This window comes from Oncorhynchus clarkii, chromosome 32 (genome assembly GCF_045791955.1).
Source record: "Oncorhynchus clarkii lewisi isolate Uvic-CL-2024 chromosome 32, UVic_Ocla_1.0, whole genome shotgun sequence".
In the NCBI taxonomy this organism is placed as follows: domain Eukaryota; kingdom Metazoa; phylum Chordata; class Actinopteri; order Salmoniformes; family Salmonidae; genus Oncorhynchus; species Oncorhynchus clarkii.
Window position 1 is genome coordinate 34,833,040 of NC_092178.1, and position 27,265 is coordinate 34,860,304.

General features: G+C 46.5%; 2 protein-coding genes across 2 annotated transcripts in view; one reads left to right on the forward strand and one right to left on the reverse strand.

The window, feature by feature from the left end:
- The window catches only part of LOC139391961 (uncharacterized), a 590,779-nt gene that overhangs the window by 219,596 nt on the left and 343,918 nt on the right, over positions 1–27,265 (forward strand). The gene's annotated exons all lie outside the window — the stretch shown is intronic.
- The window catches only part of LOC139391761 (ephrin type-A receptor 7-like), a 186,366-nt gene that overhangs the window by 139,995 nt on the left and 19,106 nt on the right, over positions 1–27,265 (reverse strand). The window contains exons 2-3 of the mRNA XM_071139295.1: positions 5,574–5,638; positions 2,382–3,054 (exon numbers count right to left, since the gene is read on the reverse strand). Coding sequence (XP_070995396.1) covers positions 2,382–3,054; positions 5,574–5,638 — 738 coding nt within the window. The remainder of the gene's footprint in view (positions 1–2,381; positions 3,055–5,573; positions 5,639–27,265) is intronic.

Below are 27,265 nucleotides of genomic sequence, written 5' to 3' on the forward strand. Positions count from 1 at the left end.
CTCTCTCTCTCTCTCTCTGTGTGTCTCTACTGCTAGCCTCTCTCTCTCTCTCTCTCTCTCTCTCTGTCTCTACTGATAGCCTCTCTCTCTCTGTCTGTACTGCTAGACTCTCTGTCTCTACTGCTAGCCTCTCTCTCTCTCTCTCTGTCTGTACTGCTAGCCTCTCTCTCTCTCTCTCTCTGTCTACTGCTAGCCTCTCTCTCTGTCTGTACTGCTAGCCTCTCTCTCTGTCTGTACTGCTAGCCTCTCTCTCTCTGTCTGTCTGTTCTGCTAGCCTCTCTCTCTCTATCTGTCTGTTCTGCTAGCCTCTCTCTCTCTCTGTCTGTACTGCTACCCTCTTTCTCTGTCTGTACTGCTAGCCTCTCTCTCTGTCTGTACTGCTAGCCTCTCTCGCTCTCTGTCTCTACTGCTAGCCTCTCTCTCTCTCTCTCTCTCTCTCTCTCTCTCTCTCGGTCTGTCGGTTCTGTTAGCCTCTCTCTCTCTCTCTCTGTCTGTACTGCTAGCCTCTCTTTCTCTCTGTCTGATCTGCTAGCCTCTCTTTCTCTCTGTCTGATCTGCTAGCCTCTCTCTCTCTCTCTCTCTCTCTCGACTGCTAGCCTCTCTCTCTGTCTGTCTGTACTGCTAGCCTCTCTCTCACTCGGTCTGTCTGTTCTGCTAGCCTCTCTCTCTCTCTGTCTTTACTGCTAGCCTCTCTCTCTCTATGTCTGATCTGCTCGCCCCTCTCTCTCTGTCTGATCTGCTAGCCTCTCTTTCTCTCTGTCTGATCTGCTAGCTTCTCTCTCTCTCTGTCTGATCTGCTAGCCTCTCTCTCTCTCTGTCTGATCTGCTAGCCTCTCTTTCTCTCTGTCTGATCTGCTAGCCTCTCTCTCTCTGTGTCTGTACTGCTAGCCTCTCTCTCTCTCTGTCTGTACTGCTAGCCTCTCTCTCTCTCTGTCTGTACTGCTAGCCTCTCTCTCTGCGTCTGTACTGCTAGCCTCTCTGTCTGTCTGTCTGTACTGCTAGCTGCTAACTCCCTGTAAAACACCCACAAATAATACACCATTCTTGGAACAGGCATTAAGTCCATACAGTCACAACCACTCATATTCTACCAGGAAAATCCAAGCCAGTCAGCCCTGAGGGACTCTTCTCAGTAAACCAGTAACACTTTGTCCTCAGTATTTTTTTCTCTCTCGCTCTCTCATTCACTCACTCAGTCTCTCTCTCTCACTCAGTCTCTCTCTCTCACTCAGTCTCTCTCACTCAGTCTCTGTCTCTCACTCACACTCTCACTCTCTCTCTCTGTCTCTCTCACTCAGACTTACTCAGACTCCCTCTCTCTCACTCAGTCTCCCTCTCTCTCACTCAGTCTCCCTCTCTCTCACTCAGTCTCCCTCTCTCTCACTCAGACTCACTCACTCAGTATCTGTCTCTCTCACTCAGTCTCTCGCTCAGTATCTATCGCTCACTCTGTCTCTCTCTCGCTCACTCTCAGTCTCTCTCTCTCTCGCTCACTCTCAGTCTCTCTCTCTCTCTCGCTCACTCTCAGTCTCTTGCTCGCTCGCTCACTCAGTCTCTCGCTCGCTCACTCACTCAGTCTCAGTCTCTCGCTCTCTCAGTCTCTCGCTCTCTCAGTCTCTCGCTCTCTCAGTCTCTCGCTCTCTCGCTCTCTCAGTCTCAGTCTCTCGCTCTTTCAGTCTCAGTCTCTCGCTCTTTCAGTCTCAGTCTCTCGCTCTCTCAGTCTCTCGCTCTCTCTGTCTCTCTGTCTCTCTGTCTCTCGCTCTCTCGCTCTCTCGCTCTCTCTGTCTCTCGCTCTCTCGCTCTCTCTGTCTCTCGCTCTCTCTGTCTCTCGCTCTCTCTGTCTCTCGCTCTCTCTGTCTCTCGCTCTCTCTGTCTCTCGCTCTCTCTGTCTCTCGCTCTCAGTCTCTCTCGCTAAGTGGGCTATTCGCACAAAGACACAAGATGGGATGTGAAAGTTGACGCTCACATCTCCCACTGCCTTTACACTGGCCGTGTGCGGGGGTGTGTGTGTGTGTGTTAGTTGGCCGTGAACTGCCACATTCTCAAAGCAATTCGCTACAGTCATCAATATTACAAAATGCTGTCTTGTTGAATACAATGCCTACCTGAGGACAGTGCAGTGCCTGACTCATCCTACTCACAACACTGTTTCACCCACTTCCATTCACAAAGTAAGAATGTTGTCTGCCCTCAAACATGATTACAGGTTGTCGATGGAATGTCTCAAACAGTCAGACAGAACTGAATATTTCTAGTGATTACTTACTTAAATATCTTATTTAACTAGGCAAGAACACTGTCCCCTGCCATTCATTTGTTTCCAGCCTCTCCTTCCTCCTCTTGTTCCCTTTACATAAATCCTTCCATCCCTCTCTTCTTACCTTCACAGCTGCTGTGGCCCTCCTCGTAACCCGCTGAACAGCTGCACTTCCCGATGGGCACCAGCCACTCCCCTTCGGCGCTGCAGTGCATCCTGGGAGGGCTGTCCGTGTCCACCTCGGAATTGTTGACGCAGGCTCCCCTGACTTCCACCAGGGTGGCGAACGCCGCCTCGGCAACCGTATCGGAAAACACAGCCAGGTTCTGCACCGTGGCCAGGCAGCGCTTGTAGTACACCCGCACCGCCACCAGGGCCACGCACGCCCCCACGTCCTGGAACGCCAGGTGGAACCCTTTCCGGTTCAGGTGTCCGATCTCCCGCACCTCCGTGTTGAGCTTCATCTTCCTCTCGCCCAGGTCGCCCTGCGTGAAGCTCTCGTCGGCGGCGATGGTGTCGATCTTGGTGTAGCGCTCCTCGCGGGTCACCCGGCCCAGGTCTTTGTCCGACTCCACGTAGAGCAGGTTGAAGGTCTCCTTGCAGGTGCCCGCCACGCCCGGGATGCTGTTGCAGTCGCGCAGCGTGAACTGCAGCTCCACGAAGATGCGCTGGCCGCCGCGCCGCGCCACCCAGCCCGTCTGCAGCCAGTTGTTCTGCAGCGCCGGCTCCATCACGTTACACACCTGGTAGGTCCTGATGGGCTTGTACTTCTCATCCACGCCACTGATCTCCTCCCACTGGGGAGATGGTGAGGAGAAGAAGTATGAGAGAGGGAGAGAGATAAAAGGAGGGATGAGGGGAGGCAGAAAGAGAGCGCGAGAGTAATGGATAGTGGGTGTGACAGAGGTATTGGAAGGAGGGAAGAGGGACAGACAAACACAGGAGCTGGTGAGGGTCATCTGAAAGACATTATAACCCAGACAGGGTACATGTAAATATCATGTGTGGGTTTCTGTCTGGTACCAGGGTTTCAGTCCTAGGAGGAGTAAACAAGGAGAGAGAGAGAGAGAGAGAGAGAGAGAGAGAGAGAGAGAGAGAGAGAGAGAGAGAGAGAGAGAGAGATCGAGAGAGAGAGAGAGTGAGTGTAAGGAGGAGTAAACAAACCTCAGAGTGTGTGTGTGTTAATGTGTCTCCGCAGACACAAACCCACACATGATATTGAGAAGGAGTAAATGAGCCACTAGAGTGTGTGTATGTGTGTGTGTGTGTCTCCATCTCCACACAGAGAGACTAATTACAGTGGCGGGGGCCTCCACAGAGACTATAGAGCTGTAAAGCAGCTCACAGCCGCCCACTGACACTACGGGGAGGGAAAATGCAAATGGCTGCCACGTCCAGAATTAACTGGGTAAATAAAGAACAGATTGGAGGGGAGACGTGCCCACATGGCTGTCGTCATTTTGGACTGCAGGTGAAATTGACTCACCATCCGTGCTGAACGAGCGACGGACCAGCTCTGCTAAATACTCTAGCGGGACTGCATTCGCTAGCCAAACAAATTAACACGTTGAAATCTATCTATCGGGATTCTGTATTGTGTATCGTTTAATTGACGTCACAATAGTCAGGAGATGTTCCTGGGTCAGATCGCACGGTCAGGCAAAACCCTGTCTATGGCCATTCATCCCAACTGGGGGCGAGGGTCTATAATCACGAAGCCTCGAGGGTAAGGAACGCTGATCTGAGATCAGTTTGGGCGTTTAAATCCTAACGAATGAGAGGGGAGACGCCTGGTGAACGTGGTGCTGGAGCGCTAGGCTCCTCCCACCCCAGGCACAACTCACCGTGTCGCTGCTCGGGAACACGTCGCAACCCGTCGGGAAAAATACGAGGTCTTCAATTAGTGAGCGGTGATGAAATGTTAAGCCCGGGCACATTAACACGGGCACGGACAGGCACATTAACACGGGCACGGACAGGCACATTAACTGATGTCAGGACTGACACGGAGATCGACCTTTTACGCTGAAGAACCAGTTGAAGAAGCAGTTTATTGGTTATAATTACCCATCTGCTCACAGTATGGTGCTGCTAAGTCTACGTGGTGACACAGCCACAACATGACTCAGACACGCTTTCATCCTAAAAGGGGAGCTGGCTTCAGTGGTGCCGTGCAGATCCACGGGACACATTTAGCTTTCTATCTGTGACTTGTGGTCAACATGTGGTCAGCTTGTGGTCCTCTGTAGCTCAGTCGGTAGAGCACGGAGCTTGCAAACGCTAGGATAGTGGGTTTGATTCCCAGGACCAGCCAAACGTCAAAATACATGCACGCATGCCTGTGAATCTTCTACATGGCCTACGTCATATGAACATACTGTGGTTGGAGCCGCAACATGGGACTGGGTGGTTTATCTAAGCCTACGTCTTGTGGTTTTGGTGACAGACGGGTATGAATGACTTTCAAAATGTACGCGTCATCCTAAAGCAGTCTGACTGTGTTATATGAACTGGACCAAGTCCATTCATCTCGGCTTCAGAACTTAGCATGTGGCCTCTTTACAAGCTCCATCGATTCATTAAGAGCATAATAAATCCTCCAGTGTCTTGTATTTTACTGATAAAACCTATGAGTGGAAGATAAATGAGGAGCCGGTGACTTCAAAAACCACTTCATCTTCAGTCATTATTTTTTTTTTTTTACCTCCCGCCACTGGCTATTATCCATCATTCATAAGTTGGCGTGTGGGTTTTTACAAGCCAAAATCGATAGCGGAAGGGACAATTTATGTGGCTGTGTGTGTCTGGACGGTGGACGCAGGGACGCCCTGTCCAGGATTAGACCATTGATTCGCGTGCAGTGATGAGCTCGGCTCTGTTCTGTTCAGGGAGGGACAGAGAGAGGTAGAATGAATGGAGGGGGAGGGAGGGAGGGAGGAGCGCAGAGGGGCAGAGAGGTGGGGCCAGCTGTCCACTAACAGTCCATTTGGGCAGCGTGCTCCCTGGAACTGTGCCCACTGGGGGGGGGGGGGGGGGGGGGGGCTGTTCTCAGTTAGAAGCAAGCTGGACTACTCCATGACACAAAGTGTGTAGATGTACACTGGCACGCACACCTATTCACATATGCATAGGCACATACATTGAAACATGCACTCGCACACGCACTCACAGAAATGCACACACACACACACACACACACACACACACACACACACACACACACACACACACACACACACACACACACACACACACACACAGAAATACACAGGTAAAACATGTATATTCAAAGTACACAACGGACTGGTACACTCACTCCATTGGAGGGGTACGACGTCCAGCCAAGCTCTGCCTGAGTTTCTTTAGAGTTCAGCAGGACCACTGGAAGAGAAAAGGTGGGAAAGAGACAGAAAGAGAGGGAAAAGAAAGCGGGAGAACAGCATTAGGTCAGTCGAAGAACAGCACGCACGTCGTTCCATGCTGTCAAGTCAGAGTCCAACACCATTCGTCATCTCACAGTCTCGTTGCATTAGGCATTTCAGTCAGTAAGCAGACACTCTTATCCAGAGAGACTTACAGAGGTATGTGACATCAAAACATGTATTTTCTACATGTTTCCTCAATAAAAGTAGATCAGCTTAGTCACTAGTCTCGATTACGCGCATTACATCACCGGTGGATATGATAGAGCGCTTACAAACATCTAGACTTCTTACAAATCCAGAGGATGCCCAGACCATCTCTCCGTGAAATAAGGAGGAGGGCAATAGCCACTGTAGTTGAGATTGACTCTTGGACATAACTTTATAACACAGATGAAAATTAGGTGATGACACTCTTGAATAGCTGCACTTAAAGTAATAACAGCCCACATACAAATTGGAGATTTGGCTAATCCCAACAGTTCCATCGCCGGCAAAATACTTCCAAGTGATACAAATATGTTTTCATAAGTGCATTGATAGCATCTGTTCAGGAATTAAGCTTGTAGGACAACATGTTTTTCATCCTGTAACTTTAAACAACAGCAGCTACTAGAAAACAAGCTGGGGCATTAAGGACACAAAGGGTATCCAGAGTCTCCTTTCAGCACCATGGACAGCAAACAGCTAGAGCCAGTGGTTCAGCACACTAGACAGCAACACAGCCACTGCTGCAGCTTCAGGACCTTGGACAGCACATTGTCAGCCATGACAACCTACATACAGAACTGCTTTTCAGGACCTTGGACAGCCCTCCAGTACCCATCCAACATTTAGGCAGCCTGACCACAGCAGCATCGGTTTCTTTCGGATTCGACAGAGCCTTGCACAGTGCAGCTATAATATTAATACCGGATGACACGTAGCAACCATAGCAAGTCTTCACTGATACTTCAGAATCTTGGACAGCAGCGCTTCCATAAAAACCCACTGATATTTAGCAGCCTTTGACGGAGGCGCTTGCATAATGTGCCCCGTCAGCACCTTGGACAGTGCTCAGAACATTTTCCTGGACCCCACATCATTGGAGAGAACTCTTTACACCCTGGGCCAGGCTCTGTTTATCACTGATAACACACAGCATTTTAGAGCGCTATTAGAGAAGAGAGTAAGGGAGAGAGTGAGAGAAAGGGGGAGAGAGAGAGAGAGAGAGAGAGAGAGAGAGAGAGAGAGAGAGAGAGAGAGAGAGAGAGAGAGAGAGAGAGAGAGAGAGAGAGAGAGAGAGAGAGAGAGAGAGAGAGAAAGAGGGGGAGGGAGAGAAAAAAAGGGGGAGAGAGAGAGAAAGGGGGAGAGAGAGAGAAAAGGGGGGAGAGAGAGAGAGAGAGAGAGAGAGAGAGAAAGAGAGAGAAATGGGGGAGGGAGAGAAAAAAGAGGGGAGAGAGAGAGAAAGGGAGGAGAGAGAGAAAGGGGGGAGTGAGAGAGAGAAAAAACGGGGGGGAGAGGAGAGAGAGTAAAGGGATCAGAATGACAGATGCCAGAGTGTGATAGAGAGCGACTAAATAAAGAAGGCAACGGGATCTGAAAGCCCCAGTCAGCAGTGTGTATGGAAAGTCAGTGTTCTGATCACACAATGACTAATCAGAATAATCCCACCCTAGTTAGACGTGCTAATGGGCCTTTGAGAGAGAGAGAGAGACTAATGAAATGGCCGTGACCAATATCAACAGCTAAACACAGATTTCCAGGGGATCATTTTATAAATAATTGTCTATAATTTAGTTTATGACAATGTGGATATCAGAGTCCAGCCATGAATCTTAATGTTGTGGTTTTGATTCAGTGCCAATGGGGCTGGCTAGTGTCCTTCAAAGAGGATGTGATGAATGTCAACGCAGAGTTCTGACACAATGTCAGATGTACAAAGTCATTTGATCAGAAGATTTATGACAGGTAGTATAAAACAGCCTTTTGAAACGGAGAAAAATACCGCTAATCTCGCTTTGGACGGCAATTGAACTAAGCAGCAAAGCAAGGAACATACAGCTGTTAGCCTAACTTTTCATTCTGTTCATTTCAGAAAGAGGACACTGTGACGTCAACGGAAGTCCTTTGTTGAAGTCCTATTTGTCTCAGGTACAAAGTGAAAGGGAATTGTCCTTTCCTCCAGCGGCAGCAGTGACGAGCCAGGCAGCCCTGGCATTCAACAGAAGGGCATTTAGTACTAAACACACAAATGAACTGGAGAGAGTCCTTGTTCCATCTAGCAAGTAAGTGCCTCTCTTTCGTCATCCTGAAAAGGCACTTGTGCATCGTTTACTCATTTGCGGTGAAATTGGAGTTACTCGGCCTTACTGACACTGAATTCATATCCCTACATTGCTAGCAAGTAAAGACAAAAGGGATGGAATGAGGGAAGAGAGACCGCTGTATGGAAGGATTATAACAGAACACTGTTCAATGAATACAGCGAAGGCACATATTCTCCCACAATGGTTCCTAGAGAATGGCGGTGGCAGGAATTGTTAGCAGGGCAGTAGGTGTGTAAAAGGGTGAAAGGTAAAATGTTTCTTTGTGTTGCCATTTACTTAGCGATAGTGTGTTTGTGCGTGCGTGCGTGTGTGCGTGTGTGCGTGTCTGTTGCTCGCCTTTCAAATACATTTCACTACAGTGAAATGAGAGCCACAGACTGAAGAGTGTACGACAGCGTGTTTATCTGAAAGGAGTGGGAAGAGCAGCCACGAAGCAGACAGCAAGCTGGTGCCAGTGCTAATCTCCTTACACACACACACACACACACACACACACACACACACACACACACACACACACACACACACACATATAATTCCCTTCCTGAGTCCCAGTGAAAGGGAGAATTATGAAATGAGCCCCATAAAGTTCAATAGAGAGGATTATCCACATGTTGTTCCAGTGTCCTCCCTGCAACCCCCAAGCAATGTATCAGGCTGCATCCACACCAGCAGGCCCGAGGCTCAGCCAGAGAGGAGACTGGGATAGGCAGGCCAATGACCCAGGGGGAGATCTTTTGTCCACACATTATCCCTCTAATAGGACGACACTAAGAAGTAGAGGGAGAGAGATAGATATACACACACAGAACAAAAATATTAAACGCAACATGTAAAGTGTTGGTCCCATGTTTCATGAGCCAAAATAAAAGATGTCAGAAATGTTTCATACAAACCCAAAAGCTTATTTCTCTCAACTTTTGTGCACACATTTGTTTACATCCCGGTTAGTGAGCATTTCTCCTTTGCCAAGATAATCCAGCCACCTGACAGGTGTGGTATTTCAAGAAGCTGATTAAACAGCATGAACATTACACAGATGCACCTTGTGCTGGGGACAATAAAAGGCCACTTTTAATGTATTTTTTTTACCGTTTCTCACACAACACAATGCCACAGGTGTCTCAAGTATTTAGAGCATTTAGCAGTACGTCCAACCGGCCTCACAACACGTGTAACCGCGCCAGCCCAGGACCTCCACACCCGGCTTCTTCAACTGTGGGATCGTCTGAGATCCTTCAACTTGACAGCTGACGAAACTGTGGGTTTGCACAACCAAATAACTTTTGCGCAAGCTGTCATAAACAGTCTCAGGGAAGCTCATCTGCGAGCTCGTCATCCTCGCCAGGGTCTTGACCTCGTCATCCTCGCCAGGTCGGCGTTGTAACTGACTTCAGTGGGTAAATGCTCACCTTTGATGGCCACTGGCACGCTGGAGAAGTGTGCTCTTCACGGATGAATGGCGGTTTCAACTGTACCGAGCAGATGGCAGACAGCGTGTATGGCGTCGCGTGGGAAAGTGGTTTGCTGATGTCAAAGTTGTGAACAGAGTGCAACATGGTGGCGGTGGGATTATGGTGCGGGCAGGCATAAGCTACGGACAACGAACACAATTGCATTTTATCGATGGCAATTTGAATGCACAGAGATATACAGTGATGAGATCCTGAGGCCCATTGTTGTGTAATTCGTCAGCCGCCATCACCTCGTGTTTCAGCATGATAATGCATGGCCCCATGTTGCAAGGATCTGTACACAATTCCTGGAAGCTGACAATGTCCCAGTTCTTCCGAGGCCTGCATACTCAGACATGTCAGCCATTGAGCATGTTTGGGATGCTCTGTTCCAGTGCCCACCAATATCCAGCAATTACACACAGCCATTGAAGAGGAGTGGGACAACATTCCACAGGCCATAATCAACAGCCTGATCAAGTCTATGTGAAGATATCTGTCACGCTGCATGAGACAAATGGTGGTCACACCAGATACTGACTGGTTTTCTGATCCAGGCTCCTACCTTCTTTTAAGGTATCTGTGATCAACAGATACACATCTGTATTCAGTCATGTGAAATCCATAGATTAGGGCCTAATGAATTCACTTCAATTGACTGATTTCCTTATATGAACTGTAACTCAGTATTTTTGTTCAGTGTACAAAGTCTGACTTAAAAAATGCAGTTGAACATGAGCGGTTACATGAGCGCAGACAAAAACGGATGAGTGTAAAATACACAAACACACACATAACAATTCCACTCCCCGGGTCCCAGTGAAAAGGTTAAAAAACGTCAACCATGTAAATACAAAAAAAGCGTAAAAAAATTAGAGATATTTTTTGAAAAGATAATGGACTTATACATTTTCTAAGTTGCAATGTGTTCTTTTTTAGGCAACCTGACCAAATTCATAGAAATTTGAGGTCTATACCTGTCACTCTCATTGAAAGCAAGTCAAAGAAATGGTAGAGCTGTTCTATGCGCTCTATTTCTACGCTCCCCGTGCTTAAGTTGAGTTTTTACTTTGGGTTTTGTACACCAGATTCAAAACAGCTGAAAAAACAATATTTTTGTTGATGGAAAATATATTTCACAGCGGTTTAGATGGTACAATGATGCACTACACCAGTGGTCACTAACCTTTTCTGATTCAAGATCCATTTCTGTAGACCCAATACATTATCACTGCATATTGGCTATGCTTCAGTTGCTCTGCCAATGTTGTTTAGAAATCATTTAGAAATGATATTACACATTTAGGTATTTGATCACACTGGTAATATACCATGTGTTGTATTAATTGTGAGGCACAGTTAAGTGAGCATAATATATATAAATATATTACACACACACACACACACACACGCGCGCGCGCACACACACACACACACACACACACACACACACACACACAACAATTCAAAAGTTTGGGGTCACTTAGAAATGTCCTTGTTTTTGAAAGAAAAGCACTTTTTTTTTGTCCACTTAAAATAACATCAAATTGATCAGAAATACAGTGTAGACATGAATGTTGTAATTGACTATTGTAGCTGGAAACGGATGATTTTTAATGGAATATCTACATAGGCGTACAGAGGCCCATTATCATCAACCATCACTCCTGTGTTCCAGTTGTGTTAGCTAATCAAAGTTTATCATTTCAAAAGGTTAATTGATCATTAGAAAACCCTTTTGCAATTATGTTAGCACAGCTGAAAACTGTTCTGATTAAAGAAGCAATAAAACTGTCCTTCTTTAGACTAGTTGAGTATCTGGAGCATCAGCATTTGTGGATTCGATTACAGACTCAAAATGGCCAGAAACAAATAACTTTCTTCTGAAACTCAGTCTATTCTTGTGAATGAAGGTTATGCCATGCGAGAAATTGCCAAGAAACTGAAGATCTCATACAACGCTGTGTACTACTCCCTTCACAGAACAGAGCAAACTGGCTCTAACCAGAATAGAAAGAAGAGTGGGAGGACCCGGTACAGAACTGAGCAAGAGGACAAGTACATTAGTGTCTAGTTTGAGAAACAGACGCCTCACAAGTCCTCAATTGGCAGCTAGCTTCATTAACTAGCACCCGCAAAACACCAGTCTCAATGTCAACAGTGAAGAGGCGACTCCGGGATGCTGGCCTTCTAGGCAAAGTTGCAAAGAAAAAGCCATATCTCAGACTGGCCAATAAAAATAAAAGATTAAGATGGGCAAAAGAACAGACACTGGACAGAGGAAGATTGGAAAAAAGTGTTATGGACAGACAAATCTAAGTTTGAGATGTTCAGATCACAAAGAAGAACATTCTTGAGACGCAGAAAAAATGAACAGATGCTGGAGGTGTGCTTGACGCCATCTGTCAGGCAAGTCAATGTGATGGACTGGGGGTGCTTTGTGTGTTAAAGTGGTAGATTTGTACAGGGTAAAAGGGATCTTGAAGAAGGAAGGCTATCACTCCATTTTGCAACGCCATGCCATACCGTGTGGACGGCACTTAATTGGAGCCAATTTCCTCCTACAACAGTACAATGACCCAAAGCAGAGCTCCAAACTATGCAATAACTATTTAGGGAAGAAGCAGTCAGCTGGTATTCTGTCTATGATGGAGTGGCCAGCACAGTCACCGGATCTCAACCCTATTGAGCTGTTGTGGGAGCAGCTTGACCGTATGGTACGTAAGAAGTGTCCATCAAGCCAATCCAACTTGTGGGAGGCGCTTCAGGAAGCATGGGGTGAAATCTCTTCAGATCACCTCAACAAATTGACAACTAGAATGCCAAAGGTCTGCAAGGTTGTAGTTGCAGCAAATGGAGGATTCTTTGACGAAAGCAAAGTTTGAAGGACACAATTATTATTTCAAGTTAAAAATCATTATTTAAAACCTTGTCAACGTCTCTACTATTTTTCCTATTCATTTTGCAACTCATTTTCATGGAAAACAAGGACATTTCTAAGTGACCCCAAACTTTTGAACAGAGTGTATGTAGTACCAGTCAAAAGTTTGGACACACCTACTCATTCAAGGGTTTTTCTTTATTTTTACTATTTTATACATTGTAGAATAATAGTGAAGGCATCAAAACTATGAAATAGCATGTGAAATCATGTAGTAACCAAAAAAAGTATTTTATATTTGAGATTCTTCAAAGTAGCTGCTGCCTGACTAGAATGACGCTGTAAACAACAGCCAACTTTCCGGGACATAGACATGTCTTATGAGGGCAGAAAGCTTAAATTATTGTTATTCTAAATGCAGTGTCCAATTTACAGTAGCTATTACAGTGAACAAAAAAATTATTGTTTGAGGAGAGTGCACAACAACAAAAAACCTTTATCACGGCCACTGGTTTGATACATTCACCTCTGAAGGTAAATAATGTACTTCCATTCAGTAATCTTGCTCTGATTTGTCATCCTGAGGGTCCCAATGTAGCGTAGTTTTAATCAAACAAAATATATTTTTATATCCTAACACGATTCATGTTTTATACAGCGTTTCTCATAAACTTGCAACAAAACAATCAATGTAATATAAACTGCTAAACCTCTTTTCACCCAGTCAAATTCGGTTTCTGTGCAATCCTTAGACACTTTAGAAGGCAACCATGTATGTATGTACACACAATACAGTTCAAAAGTTTGGGGTCACTTAGAAATGTCCTTGTTTTTGAAAGAAAAGCACATTTTTTTGTCCATTAAAATATCATCAAATTGTGTAAATAGAGTGTAGACATTGTTAATGTTGTAAATGACTGTTGTAGCTGGAAACGGCAGATTTTTAATGGAATATCTACAAAGGCCACACACACACACACACACACACACACACACACACACACACACACACACAACACACACACACACACACACACACACACACACACACACATGGCCAAAAGTTGAGAATGACACAAATATTAATTTTCACAAAGTCTGCTGCCTCAGTTTGTATGATGGCAATTTGCATATACCCCAGAATGTTATAAAGAGTGATCAGATGAATTGCAATTAATTGCAAAGTCCCTCTTTGCCATGCAAATGAACTGAATCCCCCAAAAACATTTCCACTGCATTTCAGCCCTACCACAAAAGGACCAGCTGACATCATGTCAGTGATTCTTTTGTTAGCACAGGTGTGAGTGTTGACAAGGACAAGGCTGGAGATCACTCTGTCATGCTGATTGAGTTTGAATAACAGACTGGAAGCTTCAAAAGGAGGGTGGTGCTTGGAATCATTGTTCTTCCTCTGTCAAACATGGTTACCTGCAAGGAGACACGTGCCGTCATCATTGCTTTGCAGAAAAAGGGCTTCACAGGCAAGGATATTGCTGCCAGTAAGAGTGCACCTAAATCAACCATTTATCGGATCATCAAGAAGTTCAAGGAGAGCGATTCAATTGTTGTGAAGAAAGCTTCAGGGCTCCCAAGCAAGTCCAGCAAGCGCCAGGACTGTCTACCTAAAGTTGATTCAGCTTTGGGATCGGGGCACCACCAGTACAGAGCTTGCTCAGGAATAGCAGCAGGCAGGTGTGAGTGCATCTGCACGCACAGTGAGGCGAAGACTTTTGGAGGCTGGCCTGGTGTCAAGAAGGGCAGCAAAAAAGCCACTTCTCTCCAGGAAAAACATCAGGGACAGACTGATATTCTGCAAAAGGTACAGGGATTGGGCTGCTGAGGACTGGGGTAAAGTCATTTTCTCTGATGAATCCCCTTTCCGATTGTTTGGGGCATCTGGAAAAAAGCTTGTCCAGAGAAGACAAGGTGAACACTACCATCAGTCCTGTGTCATGCCAACAGTAAAGCATCCTGAGACCATTCATGTGTGGGGTTGCTTCTCAGCCAAGGGAGTGGGCTCACTCACAATTTTGCCTAAGAACACAGCCATGAATAAAGAATGGTACCAACACACCCTCCGAGAGCAACTTCTCCCAACCATCCAGGAACAGTTTGGTGATGAACAATGCCTTTTCCAGCATGATGGAGCACCTTGCCATAAGGCAAAAGTGATAACTAAGTGGCTCGGGGAACAAAACATCAATATTTTGGGTCCATGGCCAGGAAACTCCCCAGACCTTAATCCCATTGAGAACTTGTGGTCAATCCTCAAGAAGAGGGTGGACAAACAAAAACCCACAAATTCTGACAAACTCCAAGCATTGATTATGCAAGAATGGGCTGCCATCAGTCAGGATGTGGCCCAGAAGTTAATTGACAGCATGCCAGGGTGGATTGCAGAGGTCTTGAAAAAGAAGGGTCAACACTGCAAATATTGACTCTGCATCAACTTTGACACTTATGAAATGCTTGTATTTATACTTCAGTATTCCATAGTAACATCTGACAAAAATATCTAAAGACACTGAAGCAGCAAAGTTTGTGGATATTTGTATTTGGATATTAATATGTGTCACTCAAAACCTTTGGCCACGACTGTACACACACACACACACACACACACACACACACACACACACACACACACACACACACACACACACACACACACACACACACACACACACAAACACACACAAACACTTAGAAATGTCCTTGTTTTTGAAAGAAAAGCACATATACACATTAAATGTATTATTAGACTGAAGGCCTGCATCCGATTGTCAGTCTGAGGGGAGGGAAAGAGCAGCGGCGAGGCTGCCTCTCACCGGAGTTACCGTCCCTCAGCTGAGAAAAGGGGACAGTCTGCCGACGGGCAAAACTCAAGTCGCACTACATTATTTCTGCCTCGCGCACCAATACATGTTGTTACTCCTGTGACCAGAGAAAGTGAAATAGTCCTTGATATAAAAAAAAAAGACACAAGCCACAAATAATAACAACGCAATCTTGTTGGAACACTTTGCTATACTCATTTCATTGCAGCTGCAATGCTGGTGGCTTCTAAAGGTATTGAACAAAGTGTTGACAGGGCTGAATAACAACTTAAACACAAAAACAGCAGCTCTTTGCTGTATTAGTCGAGTCTGTAGTTATGGTTGTAAAAGTTTTGTAATCTCACCGTATGAACTTTGCGGTGCGCTCAAGGCTTCTTTTTACAGTGTGTGGCTCGACAAAACTGTGCAGACACCGTGATCTGAGCCATCTGATTGGCCAGCGGTAGAATTATAGGTGCCCTTGATTTGCCCTCTGGGCCTGCTGGGTAGCCAGAGTTCTACCTTCAGACACATGACATGGTTCATAATGGAGACACTTTGCCTTCCCGGCGCTAGGGCTGCTGAATTAAGTGCACCTACCACCAACAGTGCGGAACACATTAAAGACAAATAGGAACGCAAGGCTTTATCGTTTTGATTTTTTTACAGAAATGTTTGGTGATCTACTATGAATGCCTTGGAGATTGACCAGTCGGTTGGTGATCGACTATGAATGCCTTGGAGATTGACCAGTCGGTTGGTGATCTACTATGAATGACTTGGAGATTGACCAGTCGGTTGGTGATCGACTATGAACGCCTTGGAGATTGACCAGTCGGTTGGTGATCGACTATGAATGCCTTGGAGATTGACCAGTCAGTTGGTGATCTACTATGAATGCCTTGGAGATTGACCAGTCGGTTGGTGAACACTGCTCTACACTAGACTTGCTTGATTTGTTACAAACTGAAATTAGGCAAACTATTAGAATGTTAGCAACCAGGAAATGGCAAGCGATGTCTGCATAGTGCATCTTTAAATAACAATGTTTGAGCACTAACAATCAACAAAATAAAAGGCACACAGTCAGAGAGAATAGAATATTCCCAAAAACAATCCATTTTGCCGTATTGACTTTGTTATTATGTTTGAGCAAAAGAACACACAGCATTAGCCATTGCAAAATGAATAAACGTTCATCTCCAATAATGGGGTCTAAGGAGCACTGCCTTTTCTCTGATGCTTCTGACACACTCAAACACACCTCAGTGTGTTAACTCTAAAATGAGCGCAAGTGCTATGTGGATAGGAGGCTTTGTCATGGCAACACACTTGGGTTCTGTCCAGTTGCTGCTATGTTAATTGTGTCCCAGCTCTTTTTCGACATTCATTCCCTTACTCGCCGAGTCTCAGACCATCTCTCCATCCCTCGCCCTTGGTCTCGCTCTCGCTCACCCCTCTCTCTCTCTGGACTGTTTTCCACATGACGGTATATGACAGGTGGTTGGGTGGCTGGTAGCAGCCTTGAATGTGAATGACCACCTGTTCAGAGGCATCGTCTGTGGCTGTTCTCTCCCCGTCAGAGAGAGAGAACAGAGTATCACAGCCTCACCTGACCAGCCAGCTCTGAATGCAGCCCTGAGCCTGTCTCTGAATAGGATAGCTGCTCTAGGATCAACCCCCCCCTCCATATAATCATATTCATTATGATCTAAAAGGTGAAGAACTGATCCTGAATGAGCACGCCAACTCTGCTCTTATGTCAACTGAGGACTGGGGGAAAAAGCAGCAAATGCCTAAGTGAAAATAGTCTCTATTCCCTTTTTGAAAGATAGATTATTTTTTAATTTGGGAGGGGAATTCTTAAAGAGGAGTAAATGTGTGTCTAGAGGTGATGCAGTCGGGGGAGCGTTGAGGAGAGGGGTGCCAGGTTTCATTCCTGGGAGAACCTATAGGAAACGCTGAGGCAGCCTGCCAGGTTCATTATAAACCAGAGCTGTGCCAGCCTGTGCCAGGGTGCCTGGGACTAATGTGGCCAGAGACTACAAGGAGTCCAGTATGGTCCCATCTAAACAAACAGAGTTTAAAATGGCAAAGAGGTGCACAATTCCACAAAGTCAGCTGAGGCCCAGTCAGTATGGGAGAGATCTAGACAGTGTCCCGGTGTAATGTGGTAATGGCCTTGCTTTCAGAGCGAGGACAGGAAAGGACAGGGAGCCCCAGAGGGGGAGGAAAACCTCTGGCTTCAGCTCCGGCTCCTCCTCGGCCCTCCGAGGCACTGGATGTGCTTACATAACCAAGAGAAAGAGAGAGAGAGAGAGAGAGAGAAAGAGAGGTTGAAAGCAAGGGAAAGAGCAAAAGAGAGCAGGACTTTGAGTACTGCTGGGGTAATGGCTAGACATGGTAGAAATAAAGTGCAGAGGCAAAGGTTGACCTATAAAATAATGCATATTTGATGTATGGCATGCGTATGAAGAGATGCATTCTGACACGTCTGCAGTGCAGTGGGCACAGGCACATACAGCCACGTAAAGCCACGGCACAGTTGAGCACACACGTGGGTCGATGCATGGGAAGCACCCATATGCAAACAGTTATAATTACTACCCTTATATTATCTATAATAAAAAAGGGAGGGTTTGCCTATCCAACCCCCTACTGTGTAAAGGGATAATGAGAGAATAGATGACGATAAGGTTGAATCCCCCCCCTCCACACACACACACACACACACACACACACAATTAGGCTCATTTGTCGCAGTACCAACCGGGAGACTTAACCTTTTTGTTCTGGGTGTCCCGCTTCAAATGTCAGCAGCAAAGCAGCAGCGTTGTGGTGGCGCGTGTTGGGGGCAGCTTTTCCTGTGTGAGAGGACCTGATAACCCCTTTCAGATGACTGCTGCATTATTGAGGCTGTATCGCTGGTGTGGTGCCTTCCATTTCCTACAGGCCCAGTCAAGCAGAATGATGCATTATTTAACCGGACAGAGAGGTGCTATTGGAGGAGGAGCGGTAGCGTCAGAGCGAGAGTCCGTTTGTCTTTTACGGTCTTTTACGTTTGTCTTTTACGTCCCCCCCCCCCCCCCCCCCCGTTCTCATGCTCACCTTTGTAGCCTCGCTCACCTTCTCTGCGTCTCTACTTCGCCCCCTCACTGTTTCTCATTTCCCTCTAACACACTTCCTTGTTCTATATTTTCCTCTCTCTCCCTGGTCTTGCTACCCCCCCCCCCCCACTCTAACTTTCTCCTCTCTCTTATGAATAAGGAGCAGTGAGAGATCAGTGGTTACATAAGTGAACCCAGCTCCAAGGCTTGTGCCGACTTTGTTTTCCATCTAGTTCAATTAGAGAATCTACTTTAGATTAAACTAGACTGTCTCCGCCTACTTCACCCCACACTATTTCTCCCTCTGTCTCCCACTCCCCCTCTTGCTCTCCTCAATGACTGAATAGTACCTGCGGCCGTGCTCGTGTCAAGGTCGACACGGGGTTGAAACACACGCACATGACAGGGAAGATGGTGAATTATAATAAAAAGCTTTGTACAACTTCCCTGCTTTTTCGGAGCAGCAGCAATTCTGTATCTGAGGCGTCTCACACACACACACACACACACACACACACACACACACACACACACATCTCAGAGCAGCCTACAGGGTCAGTACAAGCTGAATGTTGCTTCTATGATGTGCTGTGCTGTACCAACAACACAACCAGCAGGTTGGTCTGCTCTGCTCAAGAGGAAACAAAGGCACCAACCAATACAGAGCTTCCCATTACAACCCATAGAGGGAGGATGAGCAGAAGGCGAGAAGAGGGGGGAGAACGAATGAACAAAATGACACACAGAGGGGTAAACGGTAAACAATGTCCACAAATGGATCGGGACAAGCCGGCCGGTCCCTGGACAGAAAGACCAGTCCTGAGGGGTGGGGGTGGGGTGGCGACGCCATTATCGGACGCATTGATCTTCATTCCACTGATGAACGATGGCAAGGGGGACGAACGCCGATAGGAGGTGCGGAGAGGGAGTCATCAATCAATACGCGGCACCGCGACCTGGCTGGTCGATAGGGCTGACAGCCAATCAATCAATAGGAAATATAACTAGCACTGGTGTAGGAAGGCGTCTGGGCGAATCGATAGGCTAGAAATACCATCTGTCTGCGCTACAACAAGTCTGTGTAAATGTAGTGAAGGGCAATGATGAGAACGGGACTCTAAATGCCACACACACACCCCTGATGCTCAGGGATGGAAAAAAATCTGATGAGCTCAGCAGTGTAATGGGTAGATGCAGAGGCGTGTGTGTGTGAGTTCACACTGTGTGAGTGCATACATGCGTTGTTTCAGAATCCCTCAACACCCTGGGTGCTGCTGGCCAGATGGACGTACTGACCCCTCACCCCTCAGTCACAGGAGACTAAGCTCCACTGAGCAGCCATGCAGGTGGACTGACTCAATGAGACCAGAGTGAGCCTCGTCAGCACAAATGATCCGGGAGAAGAGACTAGAGACAGTCCCTCCAGGACAGGACTGCGTGCACTCCACAAGAACCACGTGGAAAAAGGGAAGGCTGGGAGACCACAACAAGGGTGTGTCCAAAGACCAAAAGCAATCACCACGATGCACAAACCAACCGTAGATGCCTACCACTCAAACAACTGCATGGAAACACATGCACACACACACACACCCCGAGGAGTGTCCTCGGGCAACCATCATTAATTGTCGAGGCGGAAAATAAATAATTTGCGCGACTCAATTGCAGTTTGGTTAACGGGCCATTTCAATTTCAATTTCAGTAATGGAATCAAAGTGCTTGTCTTATGACAGATAAAGCACTCTCGCACCAACTGTCTCTTTGCCGCCGCACAAACACACACACGTATGCACCCCCACAATCCCCAGGGAGACACTGGACTTTTGCTCTGCACCAATGACTGTCAACACCCACAGATCCTTGTCATGACGATGGTCTCATTTCATCAATTGTTTATTTGCTAATCTGGGGCCAGATAATGGAATGGTATTAATCCAGTAATATTTCTTAAAATAGTATATTTATCCTACTTTTGGAAACGGGGCCGTAAAATGTATGCATGTATTACTAATCCTTACAAAGTGTCTGCTAAAATGCATATAATTATTATATATTAAAGGTACTTTTTTAACTAGGTATGCATGATATATTGGTAAACCTATCAGAATCGGCCGATATGAGCTACAAATGCCAATGTCAAGTTCAACGGCAATGTGCAAAACCGATGTCAAAGCTATCGCGCATACCTATACAGTCTTGACACCACGTCAAATTTTGCGCTACAACGTGCAACAAGGCACTCCTAACCTGGCCCACAATGTCTGCTGTGTGGATCGAGCAGTCAACAAGTCGAGCAGTCATTAGAAAGAGGAAGGTCATTTCAGCGAGACAACTCAAAGGCGAAATCCATTAAAGCCAAGATAATGGAATTCCTTACCCTGGACAATCAACCGTTCTCTGCCGTGGGTGATGTTGGCGTTCGCCGACTGGTCGAGCACTGGGTACACTTTTATTAATTATTTGTGTGCTATTTTTCAGATCAAATCAAATCACATTTTATTTGTCACATACACATGGTTAGCAGATGTTAATGTGAGTGTAGCGAAATGCTTGTGCTTCTAGTTCCGACAATGCAGTAATAACCAACAAGTAATCTAGCTAACAATTCCAAAACTACTACCTTATAGACACAAGTGTAAGGGGATAAAGAATATGTACATAAAGATATATGAATGAGTGATGGTACAGAGCAACATAGGCAAGATACAGTAGATGGTATTGAGTGCAGTATATACATATGAGATGAGTATGTAAACAAAGTGGCATAGTTAAAGTGGCTAGTGATACATGTATTACATAAAGATGCAGTAGATGATATAGAGTACAGTATATACATATACATATGAGATGAATAATGTAGGGTATGTAAACATTATATTAGGTAGCATTGTTTAAAGTGGCTAGTGATATATTTTACATCATTTCCCATCAATTCCCATTATTAAAGTGGCTGGAGTTGAGTCAGTGTGTTGGCAGCAACCACTCAATGTTAGTGGTGGCTGTTTAACAGTCTGATGGCCTTGAGATAGAAGCTGTTTTTCAGTCTCTCGGTCCCAGATTTGATGCACCTGTACTGACCTCGCCTTCTGGATGATAGCGGATGATAGCGGGGTGAACAGGCAGTGGCTCGGGTGGTTGTTGTCCTTGATGATCTTTATGGCCTTCCTGTGACATCGGGTGATGTAGGTGTCCTGGAGGGCAGGTAGTTTGCCCCCCCCACAGCAATAGCGCCACTGCTATTAGCTTCACAACTGAAATTTGGACCAGCGATATCAGCCCCATGGGCATGCGGAGTCTGACAGCACAGTGGGTCGTGGAGGATTTCGTACTGAGGAAAGTCGTATTGCATACTCATGAATATGCTGGCTGTCATACCGCTGCTGCCATGTCCATGGCATTTGAGAACATGTTTGAAACTTGGAAACATGAACACACTCCTAGCTCCATTCGAACAACTGACTGGAGAAATAAGCTCAGTTGGTTGGAGCATGGTACTGGTTAACACCAAGTTGTGGGTTTGATTCCCACATGGGCCACAAATACTACACTGACAAGCCTATGTGTTCATAGTAAGATGCTTTAGATCAAATTAACCGCCCAAATGACCATAACAACACCTTCCACGGAGTCAGTGACACACACATCGTCACTCTCATGCACTCCTACTTGTCACTTGTGAAATGCCTGCGCACCCCCTAGTGACACACATTAACACAACGGCTCAGATGACAGCAATTAGTCGATTCTGTTACCGCCGAGGGGGAGAAGTCCACCATCATTCACGCATAAACTGTCAAAACTGCTCCAGATGGCCTGGATAATTATAGTCCTGTCGACACGCTTGTTGTCTGATCACTTGTACAGTAGATTGTCATATGAGGCAAGTAACAGCAAACCATTTTTAAAATGTATTTAACTAGGCAAGTCAGTTAATAAGAACAAATTCTTATTTTCAATGACGGCCTAGGAACAGTGGGTTAACACCCTGTTCAGGGGCAGAACGACAGATTTGTACCTTGTCAGCTCGGGGGATTTGAACTTGCAACCTTCCGGTTACTAGTCCAACACTCTAACACACTAGGCTAACCTGCCGCCTCAGGGCTGCCATGCCGTTCAACCTACAGTATAAACAATCCAAATCAACAGACATTTGTATCATGTACTCGGGCTACGCCTAAGGAGCCATATAGGAAGACCACTAGTCGAAACGTGTTGCAGTTGTGTGTCCTGATGTACAATGCCGATTGCTCCTACATGTATTCCATTGTAAATATATTTTGGCTAATAGTTCACTAAGGTTTACTGCAACGTATTGGCCGCCTAATCGCCTTATTTCGAAGAACTGTACATGCAACCTGTCGTTATATTCATATACGGCAAACAGAATGACCCTAGTGTTGTACCTTCCTATGGCTTCTTCTCTATGTTCCAATCCACTAGCTCTGAATCACACCGGAGGGCTGTATTGAAGCGTAGGAATAGAATGACCCCTCTAACACCTCTCCCCTCTATGTAAACTAACTTCCTCTATAGGCCATGGGGGTCAGTCCCAACATCTGAACAGTTTCAAGGGCACTTGTTGACGTCCTGGGGCTTAATGGTCAGATGTGGCTGCCCTCCTATAGCCTCATGACACCTATCGGCCCATCGTTACACAGGGGTCAGAGGTCAACCACCCCTCTGAGGGGCTCTGCCGTAGACCCAGGGTTTGTGTCGACCAATCAACAACGGGGGAATGCACAGGAACCAACGAGGACACCTGAAAGGGACGTAGGGGCTTTGGGGAAGCATGTATGCGCCTCAGACAGAATGCAGCTCATTAATATATGCGCCAGCTTGTTTTCAGCCTAGTAGAGAACGACATGGTTCTCTGCCTAAGGCTCTTACACCAATCTCCATCGCTGAGCCAAATGGATTGATTGGGCCATTTGAATAAGCCTCTTATGTAGGCTCCTATTACAGTATACATTGACATGAGAGGATGACAGACCAGGCTCTGTCTGTCTGTCTGTCTGTCTGTCTGTCTGTCTGTCTGTCTGTCTGTCTGTCTGTCGCATATTGCCAGTCAAAGATGCTCTCAAATATCAACCCTGTCATTTAGAGTCAGTGACCTAGGCTGGGGGAGAGACCCAAATGAGGACAGATGTTAGAGGGGTCATTCTATTTCTAAGCTTCAAAACAGCCCTCCAATGTTTCGGTCTGAATGAGGAGGGAGGGGCTCTTGGGGGACTTTTGTCCAATCATGGCAGACTCCCTTTCAGATCTGCCAATCAGATGCAGACGAGTAGCGGTTAGAGTGTAGGGCCAGTAACAAAAGTTTCTGGTTAGAATACCCAAGCCGTCAAGGTAGAACATCTGTTGATGTGTCCTTTAGCAAGGAACTTAACCCTATTTTGCTCCAGGGGTGCGTACTACTATGGCTGACCCTGTAAAACAACACGTTTCACTGCACCAATCCAGTGGATGTGACAATAAAACATGTATTTTGTATTTTTACGAAAGGTTTTGATGAAAATGGAACTGGGGATGAACATTGTTGGAACAAGACCGATTTGTTTCCGCCGCAAACTGCATCTACTGTGAAATCATAATACACTGAACAACAATATCAATGCAACAAATTCAACGATTTTACTGAGTTACAGTTCATAGAAGGAAATAAATTCATTAGGACCTAATCTATGGATCTCACGTGACTGGGCAGAGGCGCAGCCATGGGTGGGCGTTGGGAGGGCATAGGCCGACCCACTGGGGAGCCAGGTCCACCCACTGGGGAGCCAGGCCTAGCCATTCAGAATATGCCCCCCCCCCCCCCCCCCCCCCCACACACACACACAAAAAGTCTTTATTACGGGTAGAAAGACCACTCAGCACCTTCCCTCACCCTCCTCAGATGATCTCGCAGGTGAAGAAGCCAGATGTGGATGTCCTGGGCTGGCGTGGATTCACGTGGTCTGTGGTTGTGAGGCCGGTTGGATATACTGTCAAATTCTCTAAAACAACGTTTGTGGCGGCTTATGGTAGAAAAATTAATATTCAATTCTCTGGCACAATCTCTGGTGGAGATTCCTGCAGTCAACATGCCAATTGCACGCTCCTTCAAAACTTGAGACATCTGTGGCATTGTGTTGCGAGTCAAAACTGCACATTTTAGAGTGGCCTTTTATTGTCCCCAGCACAAGGTGCACTGTAATGATCATGCTGTTTAATCAGCTTTTTGATATGCCACACGTCAGGTGGCTGGATTATTTTGGCAAAGGAGAAATGCTCACTAAAAGGGATATAAACAAATTTTGTGCACAACATTTGAGAGAAATACGCTTTTTGTACGTATGGAACATTTCTGGGATCTTTTATTTCAGCTCATGAAAAACGGGACCAACACTTTACATGTTGCGTTCATATTTTTTTGTTCAGTACAGATATTGACACGATAGAAGGTAAACTCAATAAAGCTGGAGAGTGAGGCGGTTTCACTCCGACCTCCGACCTTCACTCATGCATGTATGAGAAGTTGGTTTGCTCTGAAGGCCCACAATCTGCCAGAATGACCTTATGTTTATGTAGATCTGCTGCGTACATCAGAGGGAACAAGAACGGGTGGGCCGGAGGGTAGCAGGGAGGGTCCGTGACTCCAGTGGCTGTCCAAAGGCTTCGGAGCTCATTCTGTGGCAGTATGGCATCACTAATGAAATGTGCGCCTTTTAATTCCCCGGGAACCCATGAACAAGGGGACCGATGGAAAGAGACAGGGGGATGAGGTGAAAAAAGAGAGAAGGGGAAAGAGCGAGAAAGAGAGGGGGCGGGACAGAGAGAAGGGCCAGGAGAAAGAGATAGAGAGAGGCCTAATCTCCATATACTGCCGAAACAGGCAGATTGGAATTTAAGGCTAGCCTCAGAGAGCCTCTATAAACACAGAAGAGGGAAAAACAGGAGGCAATTTCAGACAACACCAAACACGCGTGATTGAGGGCGAATTAAAATGCAAATGCAACACTCCAATTTTTTCAGTTTTTCAGCCTGCAGATAAGACCTGTTTCCTTGTTTTTGCAAAGTGGAGGTGCGTGTGCTTGCAGCCTCACGCACAGGTTTGAAATAAACAAAACAAGAACGAGGGCAACAGGGGACAGATGAGGGTTCAGCAGACGTCTGGGCTGGATTCCAATCAAAATCATCCCTGGCTGCTATAACTTCCTCACGGATCTGCAAGCCGGGACAGGATGCTTCAAGCGATCAGGTAATGTTTGAGAGCAGTGGGAGAAGTACCAGTCCTTCAGACTGGAATCCAGCCCTGAACATTAACTAAGCACTGCGTCACAGCTTGAGTTGGACGGAACAGCACTGTTGGTTTATGCTGCCAAAGTGTTTCCTGCGGAGGGAGTGTGGTTTTGTGGTCGGTGCGATGACAAGAGAGGAGTCATGTTCTTCTGTTCCGACCAGCCGAGGACACGTTTCAGAGCGCATTGTGCACTCTTCTGTGGCTGATAGAGAAAGAAAGAAACTATTCTCTACTCTTTCAGAGCGCAGGGCTCTGACCAACCGGTAGAGGATACACAGGGTAAATATACTCACTATAAATTGTTTAAACCCTAGTTACGGCTTCTTTTTGGAGCTTTTGGCTGTTTTTCCTTCTCCCACGGCAGACCTGGTGTAACAAAGAGAGGGAGAGAGGAACAGAGAGAGAAAGACAGGAGGAGCTGGAGGGAGTCTGGAGGTAATGAATGGATGTTGATGCTACTGGTGTGTGTGTGTGTGTGTGTGTGTGTGTGTGTGTGTGTGTGTGTGTGTGTGTGTGTATGTGTTGTGTTCCACTGCCACAGAGTCCCACACTAAAACACTGATCATTCACACACAAAACAGGGTGCTGCACTAGCATCTCAGGCTGCTGGATCAGAAAACATGGGGCTACTGCACATCTCTACTCTGGGGTAGTGTGAGGAAACCCGCAAAACACAATGCACAGCCTACGTTCCCTCAAACACACAGACACGCAGGGAAGCGCACACACACACACAGACACACACACTCTTTCTACTCTGAAGCCTGCCAGCATGTCAGCATGTCAGTGGGTCCTCTCTGAGTGTGCTGTCTGTCACTGTGTATGGGGTGGAGGAGCGGGCCTGGTTAGTGTTGAATTACTACTCCACTCCTGTCTTTCTGTCGGGCTAATGGGCTGTGGCTCTCTGAAGATCAACTCAAGGAGACTCAAACTTGATACAAAAGGAGGAAAGGGAGGGGGAAAAAACGACTCACTAGCTGGCGCTAGCGCAATTTCTAACTAGCGTTAGCACAACGACTGTAAGTCTATGGTAACAGCTTTGCACAGTGTCCATGAGTTCATCCGACTTCTTTCCAAAACCCCAAAGTATCCCTTTAAAGACGGACAGAAAGATACAGGGAGACAGAGGGACACAGATGGAGACAGAGGGACACAGAGGGAGACAGAGGGACACAGGGGGACACAGAGGGAGACAGAGGGACACAGAGGGAGACAGAGGGACACTGGGGGACACAGGGCGAGACAGAGGGACACAGGGGGACACAGAGGGAGACAGAGGGACACAGAGGGACACAGAGGGACACAGAGGGAGACAGAGGGAGACAGGGGGACACAGAGGGAGACAGAGGGACACAGGGGGACACAGAGGGAGACAGAGGGACACAGAGGGAGACAGAGGGACACAGGGGGACACAGAGGGAGACAGAGGGACACAGAGGGAGACAGAGGGACACAGAGGGAGACAGAGGGAGACAGGGGGACACAGAGGGAGACAGAGGGACACAGGGGGACACAGAGGGAGACAGAGGGACACAGAGGGAGACAGAGGGACACAGGGGGACACAGAGGGAGACAGAGGGACACTTTTTATTTATTTATTTTTATTTCACCTTTATTTAACCAGGTAGGCTAGTTGAGAACAAGTTCTCATTTGCAACTGCGACCTGGCCAAGATAAAGCATAGCAGTGTGAACAGACAACACAGAGTTACACATGGAGTAAACAATTAACAAGTCATTA